The 12,134-nt window shown below is 39.0% G+C and overlaps 1 protein-coding gene across 1 annotated transcript in view; it reads left to right on the forward strand.

The window, feature by feature from the left end:
- Nucleotides 1–12,134, forward strand: part of DNAH14 (dynein axonemal heavy chain 14) — a gene marked incomplete at both ends in the record, with an annotated part of 406,864 nt that overhangs the window by 72,498 nt on the left and 322,232 nt on the right. Inside the window, 3 exons of the mRNA XM_080824495.1 lie at nt 2,983–3,259; nt 3,660–3,705; nt 3,791–3,892. Of these exons, the coding sequence (XP_080680621.1) occupies nt 2,983–3,259; nt 3,660–3,705; nt 3,791–3,892 (425 nt within the window). The remainder of the gene's footprint in view (nt 1–2,982; nt 3,260–3,659; nt 3,706–3,790; nt 3,893–12,134) is intronic.

Here is a 12,134-nt window from a genome sequence, read left to right on the forward strand (position 1 = left end):
TTTTTCTCTTGGGTTTCTTACTGATTTTTAGGACTTTCTTGGGTATTCCAGACATTGACTCTTTGTTTATTTTAGACTTTGTTAATATTACCTGTTAACTTTTTTCTGTCCATTAACATTAGGTATAGATCTTTGGTAATAGAAATTCTTAATTTCCATGTTTTAAAATTCAACACTGAACCTGATCTCCCAGTTTGCTTATGAGTAGATTTGATGTAGACAGCCTTGTGATGCTGGTGTAAATCTCGTGTGTGTGCCTGATTCTACTTTTGGCCCACAGTCCTGACAGTCGCATCTCGCTCGTGCTTCACCTTCCAATATCTGACCTTGGTTCTCTCCTATTTTCGCTAAACTCATGTTGGTACAGACTGAGTTTTTGACCTCATTCTAATATCTAGTCCAAGAAAAGATAGCTAATGGGGGCCTGGATGGCTCAGTTAAGCATCTGCCTTCAGCTCAGTTCATGATCCCAGGGTCCTGGGATCCAGCCCTGCACAGGCTTCCTGGAAGTTCAGTGGGGAACCTGCTTTTCCATCTGGCTTTGCCCCTCCTCCTGCTTGTGCATGCACTGTCTCTTTCTCTCTCTCAAATAAATAAATAATCTTTAAAAGGATAGATAATTATTTTATGTTGGGATGTGTTGAGTCAGAGGTACCTGTGGGCAGCCAGGTGACAATATTTCTATTAGGATTTTGGAAATCTAGATTTGACTTTCAAGAGAGAGAGCAGGACTAAACTGGGAGAGATCCCCATTTCCCACTGCATACTATAGAATTTAGTTGTAGCCTTTTCTCTCTTGTAATGTGCAGTCTTGAGGAACTCAGTCTGGTTGCTGATCCATTCTTTTTGGCATAAAAAAAATCCAAAAAATTTACTACAAAAAGATTTTCAAGCACCACTTTATATTGTAACTGGAGTCATAGACCCACAATAAACTTCAGCCTTGACTACATGCTAGCAATGTAGCCTTTGACAAGTTAATATAAACTTCCCAAGTCTGAGTTTCTTTTTATACATAATGAGGGTAATAATTTCTTTCTCAGGGTTACTGTGAAGATGAGGTAAAGGTAACTTATTTACTGTAGTGCCTAGGACATGATAAACACTTATCAAATAGTAACTATATCAAATAGTATAGTATACTCTGAGTATATGTATCAAGTATACTTCTGTATTTGATATAGATACAAATATACTATATCAAGTAGTAAGTACAGTATACATATTTCAAGAATGGTTCTATGCAAATATTTACGTACTATAATATTAGAAGGTATGTAGGGGTTGAGGTCCAGTCATTACCAGAATTAGAAGTTATTTTCCAGAAGAAGCTACACAACACATTATATATTTGTTTGGAATTGTCTGTGAACTTCTTTATTGTGACAAAACATACATAACTTGTAATTTGCCATTTTAACCATTTTTGCTCATAAAATTCAGTGGCACTAGTACATTCACAGTGGGGGACACTCTCAGCACTACCCATTTTGCAGAAGCTTTTCATCATCCCATAGAAACTCCCCATTTATTTGTGTGGAACATTTAAGGATTGTATATCACCTTCAGCATCTACTCAGAATTCTTTCCCCATTTGTACGTCTTCATTGGAGAAGTGTCCTGGGTATTTACCCCAAAGATACAGATGTAGTGAAAAGAAGGTCCATCTGTACCCCAATGTTTATAGCAGCAATGGCCACGGTCGCCAAACTGTGGAAAGAACCAAGATGCCCTTCAACGGATGAATGGATAAGGAAGATGTGGTCCATATACACTATGGAGTATTATGCCTCCATCAGAAAGGACGAATACCCAACTTTTGTAGCAACATGGACAGGACTGGAAGAGATTATGCTGAGTGAAATAAGTCAAGCAGAGAGAGTCAAGTATCATAAGGTTTCACTTATTTGTGGAACATAACAAATAATATAGAGGACAAGGGTAGATGGAGAGGAGAAGGGAGTTGAGGGAAATTGGAAGGGGAGGTGAACCATGAGAGACTATGGACTCTGAAAAACAACCTGAGGGTTTTGAAGGGGCGGGGGGTGGGAGGTTGGGGGAACCAGGTGGTGGGTATTAGGGAGGGCACAGATTGCATGGAGCACTGGGTGTGGTGAAAAAACAATGAATACTGTTACGCTGAAAATAAAAAATTAACAAAAAATACAAAATTAAAAAACAAAAACAAAAAAACAAAAAAACTCTTTCCCCAGCAGCTTAATAGACTGTGAATGGTGTTTGTTTATACTGTTAACTGCCTTTATTTATAAATGAATGGTCAAGGTTCTAGCAGGAAGCCTAGCTGACCACCCAGAGTGGATACCTCCAGAACGGTGGGTTGTATGTGGGCTCTGAGGGATCTGTACATTAGTGGAGAACCCATGCCGAGACAGAGCCTAAGAGCAAACACATCGTCTAAGTAAGATATTTATATGTAAGATATTCCTGTTATTTCTCGATAGGGATGGATACCTGTACTAGGATATGTATGTTTAAGTGAGAAACTAGCACCTATAGAAATGGATTTGAAGTATATTCCTGACTCGTAATTCTTAATGTGGAAAGCTCAGCTTTTAAATTATTCAAATTCTTGGTATAAAATTGCTCAATCAATATATTGTGCACCTGAAACAAATATAACATTGTATGTTAATTTTACTTCAATTAAAAAAAAAAGTATTCTTGGGTCCTGCTCCTGATCTTTTAACTCATAACTATTTTTAATAAGCTTTCCAATGATTATTATTTAGCTACTCTGGCATTAACTTGCAGTCTTCGGGGGGGAACTAGACATTATAATGTATCCTTTGTTTTCCATTAGCTTATTTTAACATGCAAATGTCAGTTATATGTTAATATTATGTTATTCAGTTATACTGAAATTATTGATCATTTAAAAGTTAGATCTGCATCATCCTAATTTAAAGGAATGTTCTTTCCGTTACATATTGTCACTGTCATCCTAACATGTCTGTTCATTAGATTTTGAATAGTATTAAAGTGGATGAGGATTTGAGAAAAGTATATGCACCGGTATTTGAAGTAGCTCTACACTTGAGCATTCCCAAAGAGAGTGGCTCTTCAGAAAGTTCCACAGAGAACTCTCATGAGGCTGACAAGTCCTCTGAAGGATCCGAGTCATGTGAAGATGAGGCATCAAAAAATGAAGTCGGTTGTCTCATAAGACACTCCAGTGAAGAACTGCCAGTAATGCAGAAAACAGAAAAAGTCTCTTCCAACTTTGAAGGAATTCTTTCAGGTAAGATGAAGGAGGCTATTAAGAATGAAGGGAAATGGCCTAACAGCTGGAAAAGACAAATGAGAGAAATTATAGTGTTTACATATAATCCATGACTAAGTTGTAAATATTAAGAATGTCCAACGTGAGCATAAACTTAGATCATTTGTGGTGCATGTAAATAATAACACCATCATTCATTTTGGTCTCCATACTCACACCATTTCTCACTCATAGGGACGTGAGGAACCCCCCAGGAGGATGAATACCACCTGGGATGCTTGTTAACAGTTCAGACTCTTGGACCCCATCAGGATCTGGGGGTGAAGTGTCCTGCTCGAACACTACCTTTCATTTGGTCATTTAGCTGGTTTAAATATCAATCAATGTTTTATTCTCTTTTTTCAATGGATTCTTACAGGCATAGAAATCATGACTGAGTTTGAGAATAAATACATACATGATGAGTAAGTAGTAGACATTTTTAAAATTACAAGTAATTATAATTTATGTTAGCTCTGCATTTTTCTGAAATAAGTTTTATTTTCTCAGATTTTCGGAATTTGCTACAAATCTCTCCTTAGCTCCCAACAGATTAGAATTTTCAATAAAAATTCAAAATATGGTGACTGACATTGAAAAATGTATAAGTAAGTATTTTAAAAGTTTCAATAGATACACTGTCTTCTTTGGCAATATTTTCTTAGATGTAGGCATTTGATACTTATACCCAGAGACGTGGCACACTTTACAGTGTATCAGGAGATCAGAAATTCCCAGTCTTTGGGATCAATTAGTGTGAACTTGGGATTATATAAGAATGTGATTATGTAAGAATATGTGTACCCAAAGAGTACATAAAAGATAGGAATTAGGATAATAGACTAAAGTTTGGATTTTTTCAATGATATACTACAGAATTTTATGAGACTTAAATAAGCCATATCTTATAACAAAGATACTGTTTCCATCTTAAACAGATTTTTATTAGTTCTTCTCTAGCTATGTGTTTCCATCTTAAACAGATTTTTATTAGTTCTTCTGTAGCTATGTGTATATAATCTGAAAGTACATGGCTATTGCTAGCTTGACCGATGAATTTATCCCTTCTCCACGATCTAAGTCTTATAAAGATCTTAAAATAGCAGAACCCTTGTCAGCTGTTTAAATGTTTATATTTCCTTTTGTTATTAATAAATTTGGAGAGGGATGTCTTGAGATGGTCAGATATCTTTGTTTCTTCTGAAAATTTTGTCCACTGATTTTAGCATTTATTTGTGGATCTTGCCACTCCTTAGTTAGTGGATCCATTTCTTTATTCAGCTATTTATTTATATAAATATAGATTCAGTGATCTGTGTACATATTCGTATGTGTATGTATGTATACATTTATGGGTGTGCATATATATTTACCTGAGAAAAACAAAACATCTTGATCACCCCATCATTTCAGCCACCCTCATATAATAACTGTTTGCACCTTGCATTTTTGCTTTCATTGGCATACATTAGTGAAACTTTTATTTTACATATTTTGTTATTATTTAGCATTATCTTATAGATATTTTCCACATTGCTGTGTGTGCTCTTATAACTGTCACTTAGATGGCTTTACAGTATTCCATTCCATTCCATTAATGTGCAATAATATGTTTAACCATGAGTGCAGAGTTAAACAAGCTTGTTACTATGTGCGGTCTTGCCATTAACATCTGGTGCAAGCTTGAGTCTTCCGTGGATCTTCTCACAGAATAATTGCGTGAGAGGGAAACTGATGGGGCTAAAGCCTTTCTTTTACTGATCTGTTGTTCTTTTGGGTTAAGAAAATGAATCTTTAATTTTTTTTTAAGATTTTATTTATTTATTTGTCAGAGAGAGAGAGCACAAGCAGGCAGAGTGGCAGGCAGAGGCAGAGGGAGAAGCAGACTCCGCGCTGAGCAGAGAGCCTGATGTGGGACTCAATCCCAGGACCCTGGGATCATGACCTGAGCCAAAGGCAGCAGCCCAACCAAATGACCTACCCAGGCGTCCTGAATCTTTAATCTTTAATACGAATTTTAAGAAAAATTAGTAGGTTGTTTGGCTTGATTTTATGGTGATATTTTTGCCATGCAGAACATTATTTTAATAGTCATAAGATGTGCAGAGCCTTGTAGAAAAGGCTCCAGGATGTGGTGTCCTCATTAGAAGGCTTGCCCAGTGAGCACATCATAAAAACATTCTCCTACTTGTCTTCTAATTCTATTATGATTTCACTTTTATGTTGAAATATTTGGTTGCCCTAACATTTATTTGGCTTGTGTGGACTTGTCATTTTTTCCCAGATGACTGATGATCTGTCACAGTGCCACTCACTGAGTCATCCCTTCCACACCCTCACTGGCTTGAAATGCTACTTTTATCATTCATTATATTGCAGTATGTTTCTTTATTTGTGGATTGTGTAGTTGATCTGTCAGTAACTCAGGAACCAGTACTATACTGTTGTAATTCTGGAACTTCTTTTCTCCCCCAGGAATGTTCTAGGTTTACTGATGCTTGTTTTCATCTGAGGAGTGTAACAGAGTATTACTGTGACTCATTTTGGTGCTCCAGTTATCTGGCTTTGCTTTTGCAGAAAAATTCTTTCCAAATAGGTCCTGTGCCTTTTCACCTCACCCTAACCCTTTCTTGTGCCTGCTGTAGCTTGTGGAGCCACAGGATGCCACAGGTCCCCCTTGTCCATCCTCTGCCCCAGCCCTGGGTCGTGCCTGTGACTTACAGGAGGGGTGCTGCCGGGGGGGGCCCTGCAGGGAAGGGAGCCGGGAAGTCCATTTGGGAAGCATCATTGCAGGTAATTCTGTGTCCTACATGTGGAAGGTCGGGTCAGAATTGCTGGTCTGACCTCCTTGAGAAGCAGATGGTCAGCTCACGGGCAGTGTTTGTGTGCTGTTCTTTCCCCTCTGTCCTTCTCATTTTCAGGCAAAACAGTTTTCCTAAGTTCCTTGTCAACTTCCTTGTTCTCCACCCCCTTGAGTGAGGTTATAGAATTTATTCGTAGCATAGCTAGGTTACTGCATCCCAGGCAGTATTCTGTCTTGGGTTCTCCCGGCATCCTGGTTGGTTCTTCAAAACTTTGCCTCTGGTGAGATTCCCTGTGCACGGGCTCGATAGCTCGACATGCACCATCCAAGCAGCACGTGTCTCCAGCTTCCCCATGCTGCCCCTCCCGGTCCAGCCCTCCTCTACACCCTCTTGGCTCTGGCAACCAGTCTGTCTTTTCCCAAACGTCAGAAAGTGGTTCTGGCTTTTTTCATGTAGAAAAATGCACTTTGCATGCATCCATATTGCTGCATGAAACAATAGCCTGATCCCTTCTTCCTGCTGAGCATTGTCCTGGGTCTGGATGTACCACAGTTCGTTTGTCCCCTCACATCCAGGGCTGAGGACGAATGAAGCTGATGTAAACATTCCCATGTAGGTTTTTTTTTTAATTAATTGATTTATTTTAATAAACATATAATGTATTTTTATCTCCAGGGGTACAGGTCTGTGAATCGCCAGGTTTACACATTTCACAGCACTCATCATAGCACATACCCTCCCCAATGTCCATATCCCCACCACCCTCTCCCATCCCCTTCCCCCCAGCAACTCTCAGTCTGTTTTTTGAGATTGAGTCTTTTATGGTTTGTCTCCCTCCCGATCCCATCTTCTTTCATTTTTTCTTTTCCTACCCCCCTAACCCCCCGACATCGCATCTCCACTTCCTCATATCAGGGAGATCATATGATAGTTGTCTTTCTCCGATTGACTTATTTCACTAAGCATAATACCCTCTAGTTCCATCCACGTCGTTGCAAATGGCAAGATTTCATTTCTTTTTTTTTTTTTTAAGATTTCATTTCTTTTGATGGCTGCATAGTTTCCATTGTGTATATATACCACTTCTTCTTTATCCATTCATCTGTTGATGGACATCTAGGTTCTTTCCATAGTTTGGCTATTGTGGACATTGCTGCTATAAACATTCAGGTGCATGTGCCCCTTCGGAGCACCACGTTTGTATCTTTAGGATATATACCCAGTAGTACAATCGCTGGGTCATAGGGTAACTCTATTTTCAGTTTTTTGAGGAACCTCCACACTGTTTTCCAGAGTGGTTGCATCAGCTTGCATTCCCACCAACAGTGTAGGAGGGTTCCCCTCTCTCCACAACCTCGCCAGCATCTGTCATTTCTTGACTTGTTAATTTTAGCCATTCTGACTGGTGTGAGGTGGTATCTCATTGTGGTTTTGATTTGTATTTCCCTGATGCCGAGTGACGTGGAGCATTTTTTCATGTGTCTGTTGGCCATCTGGATGTCTTCTTTGCAGAAATGTCTGTTCATGTCCTCTGCCCATTTCTTGATTGGATTATTTGTTCTTTGGGTGTTGAGTTTGCTAAGCTCTTTATAGAGTTTGGATACTAGCCCTTTATCTGATATGTCGTTTGCAAATATCTTCTCCCATTCTGTCAGTTGTCTTTTGGTTTTGTTAACTGTTTCCTTTGCTGTGCAAAAGCTTTTGATCTTGACGAAATCCCAATAGTTCATTTTTGCCCTTGCTTCCGTTGCCTTTGGCGATGTTCCTAGGAAGAAGTTGCTGCGGTTGAGGTCAAAGAGGTTGCTGCCTGCGTTCTCCTCAAGGATTTTGATGGATTCCTTTCTCACATTGAGGTCCTTCATCCATTTTGAGTCTATTTTCGTGTGTGGTGTAAGGAAATAGTCCAATTTCATTTTTCTGCATGTGGCTGTCCAATTTTCCCAGCGCCATTTGTTGAAGAGGCTGTCTTTTTTCCATTGGACATTCCTTCCTGCTTTGTTGAAGATTAGTTGGCCATAGAGTTGAGGGTCTATTTCTGGGCTCTCTATTCTGTTCCATTGATCTATACGTCTGTTTTTGTGCCAGTACCATACTGTCTTGATGATGACAGCTTTGTAATAGAGCTTGAAGTCTGGAATTGTGATGCCACCACCTTTGGCTTTCTTTTTCAATATTCCTTTCGCTATTCGAGGTCTTTTCTGGTTCCATATAAATTTTAGGATTATTTGTTCTATTTCTTTTAAAAAAATGGATGGGATTTTGATAGGGATTGCATTAAATGTGTAGATTGCTTTAGGTAGAATAGACATTTTCACAATATTTGTTCTTCCAATCCATGAGCATGGAACACTTTTCCATTTCTTTGTGTCTTCCTCAATTTCTTTCATGAGTACTTTATAGTTTTCTGAGTATAGATTCTTTGCCTCTTTGGTTAGGTTTATTCCTAGGTATCTTATGGTTTTGGGTGCGATTGTAAATGGGACTGACTCCTCAATTTCTCTTTCCTCTGTCTTGTTGTTAGTGTAAAGAAATGCGACTGATTTCTGTGCATTGACTTTATATCCTGACACTTTACTGAATTCCTGTACAAGTTCTAGCAGTTTTGGAGTGGAGCCTTTTGGGTTTTCCACATATACTATCATATCATCTGCAAAGAGTGATAGTTTGACTTCTTCTTTGCCAATTTGGATGCCTTTAATTTCTTTTTGTTGTCTGTTTGCTGAGGCTAGGACTTCTAGTACTATGTTGAACAGCAGTGGTGATAACGGACATCCTTGCCATGTTCCTGACCTTAGCGGAAAAGCTTTCAGTTTTTCTCCATTGAGAATTATATTTGTGGTGGGTTTTTCATAGATGGCTTTGACAATATTGAGGGATGTGCCCTCTATCCCTACACTTTGAAGAGTTTTAATCAGGAAGGGATGCTGCACTTTGTCAAATGTTTTTTCAGCATCTATTGAGAGTATCATATGGTTCTTATTCTTTCTTTTATTAATGTATTGTATCACATTGATGGATTTGCAGTTGTTGAACCAACCTTGCAGCCCTGGAATAAATCCCACTTGGTCGTGGTGAATAATCCTTTTAATGTACTGTTGGATCCTATTGGCCAGTATTTTGGTGAGAATTTTCGCATCTGTGTTCATCAAGGATATTGGTCTGTAATTCTCTTTTCTGATGGGATCCTTGTCTGGTTTTGGGATCAAGGTGATACTGGCCTCATAGAATGAGTTTGGAAGTTTTCCTTCCATTTCTGTTTTTTGGAACAGTTTCAGAAGAATAGGAATTAATTCTTCTTTAAATGTTTGGTAGAATTCCCCTGGGAAGCCGTCTGGTCCTGGACTTTTGTTTGTTTGGAGATTTTTGATGACTGTTTCACTCTCCTTACTGGTTATGGGTCTGTTCAGGTTTTCTATTTCTTCCTGGTTCAGTTGTGGTAGTTTATATGTCTCTAGAAATGTATCCATTTCTTCCAGGTTGTCGAATTTGTTGGCGTAGAGTTGCTCGTAGTATGTTCTTTTAATTGTTTGTATTTCTTTGGTGTTGATTGTGATCTCTCCTCTTTCATTCATGATTTTATTTATTTGCGTCCTTTCTCTTTTCTTTTGGATAAGTCTGGCCAGGGGTTTGTCAATCTTATTAATTCTTTCAAAGAACCAGCTCCTAGTTTCGTTTATTTGTTCTATTGTTTTTTTAGTTTCTATTTCTTTGATTTCTGCTCTGATCTTTATGATTTCTCTTCTCCTGCTGGGTTTAGGCTTTCTTTGTTGTTCTTTCTCCAGCTCCTTTAGGTGTAGGGTTAGGTTGTGTATTTGAGACCTTTCTTGTTTCTTGAGAAAGGCTTGTACCGCTATATATTTTCCTCTCAGGACTGCCTTTGTTGTGTCCCACAGATTTTGAACCATTGTGTTTTCATTATCATTTGTTTCCATGAATTTTTTCAATTCTTCTTTAATTTCCTGGTTGACTCATTCATTTTTTAGAAGGATGCTGTTTAGTCTCCATGTATTTGCGTTCTTTCCAAATTTCCTCTTGGGATTGAGTTCTAGCTTCAGAGCATTGTGGTCTGAAAGTATGCAGGGAATGATTTCAATCTTTTGATACCGGTTGAGACCCGATTTATGACCCAGGATGTGGTCTATTCTGGAGAATGTTCCATGTGCACTAGAGAAGAATGTATATTCTGTTGCTTTGGGATGGAATGTTCTGAATATATCTGTGATGTCCATCTGGTCCTGTGTGTCACTGAAGGCCTTTATTTCCTTGTTGATCTTTTGCTTAGATGATCTGTCCATTTCAGTGAGGGGAGTGTTAAAGTCGCCTACTATTATTGTATTACTGCCGATGTATTTCTTTGATTTTGTTATTAACTGGTTTATATAGTTGGCTGCTCCCATGTTAGGGGCATAGATATTTCAAATTGTTAGGTCTTCTTGTTGGACAGACCCTTTGAGTGTCATATAGTGTCCTTCCTCATCTTTTATTATAGTCTTTGGCTTAAAATCTAATTGATCTAAGGATTGCCACCCCAGCTTTCTTCTGATGTCCATTAGCATGGTACATTGTTTTCCACCCCTCACTTTAAATCTGGAGGTGTCTTCGGGTCTAAAATGAGTTTCTTGTAGGCAGCATATTGATGGGTTTTGGTTTTTTATCCATTCTGATACCCTGTGTCTTTTGATTGGGGCATTTAGCCCATTAACATTCAGGGTAACTCTTGAGAGATACGAATTTAGTGCCATTGTATTGCCTGTAAGGCGACTGTTACTGTATATTGTCTCTGTTTCTTTCTGATCTACTACTTTTAGGGTCTCTCTTGGCTTAGAGGACCCCTTTCAATATTTCCTGTAGAGCTGGTTTGGTGTTTGCAAATTCTTTCAGCTTTTGTTTGTCCTGGAAGCTCTTTATCTCTCCTTCTATTTTCAATGATAGCCTATCTGGATATAGTATTCTTGGCTGCATGTTTTTCTCGTTTAGTGCTCTGAATATATCATGCCAGTTCTTTCTGGCCTGCCAGGTCTCTGTGGATAGGTCTGCTGCCAATCTAATGTTTTTACCCTTGTATGTTATGGACTTCTTTTCCTGGGCCGCTTTCAGGATTTCCTCTTTGTCGCTTAGACTTGTAAATTTTACTATCAGGTGACGAGGTGTGGACCTATTTTTATTGATTTTGAGGGACGTTCTTAGCATCTCCTGGATTTTGATGTTTGTTCCCTTTGCCATATTAGGGAAATTCTATCCAATAATTCTCTCCAATATACCTTCTGCTCCCCTCTCTCTTTCTTCTTCTTCTGGAATCCCAATTAATCTAATGTTGTGTCGTCTTATGGTGTCGCTTATCTCTCGAATTCTCTCCTCGTGGTCCAGTATTTGTTTGTCTCTCTTTTGCTCAGTTTCTTTATTCTCTGTCATTTGGTCTTCTATGTCACTAATTCTTTCTTCTGCCTCATTTATCCTAGCAGTGAGAGCTGCCATTTTTTATTGCACCTCATTAATAGCTTTTTTTATTTCATCTTAGTTAGATTTTAGTTCTTTTATTTCTCCAGAAAGGGCTTTTATCTCTCCAGAGAGGGTTTCTCTAATATCTTCTATGCCTTTTTCAAGCCCCGCTAGAACCTTGAGAATCGTCATTCTGAACTCTAGATCTGTCATATTACCAATGTCCGTATTGATTAGGTCCCCAGCCTTTGGTACTGCCTCTTGTTCTTTTTTTTGTGGTGAGTTTTTCCGCCTTGTCATTTTCTCCAGATAAGATTTGCTTTCTCCTCCTCTAGAATTCTGCTGTTATTGGTGAGTGAAGTTGGTCTTGGCTGGGTTTCTTGTTGATCTTCTGGGGGAGGGGCCTGTTGTAGTGATTATCAAGTGTCTTTGCCGCAGGCGGAATTGCACCGCCCTTACCAGCGGCCGGGCTAAGTAATCCGCTTGGGTTTGCTTTCGGGAGCTTTTGTTCCCTGAGCACTTTCCGTAGAGTTCTGGAGGAAGGGAATGAAGATGGCGGCCTCCCAATCTCCAGCCCGGAGAGCCAAAAGCTCGGGGTCCCGCTCCTCAGT

The sequence above is a fragment of the Martes martes genome, assembly GCF_963455335.1.
Source record: "Martes martes genome assembly, chromosome: 15".
NCBI classification, from domain to species: Eukaryota; Metazoa; Chordata; class Mammalia; order Carnivora; family Mustelidae; genus Martes; species Martes martes.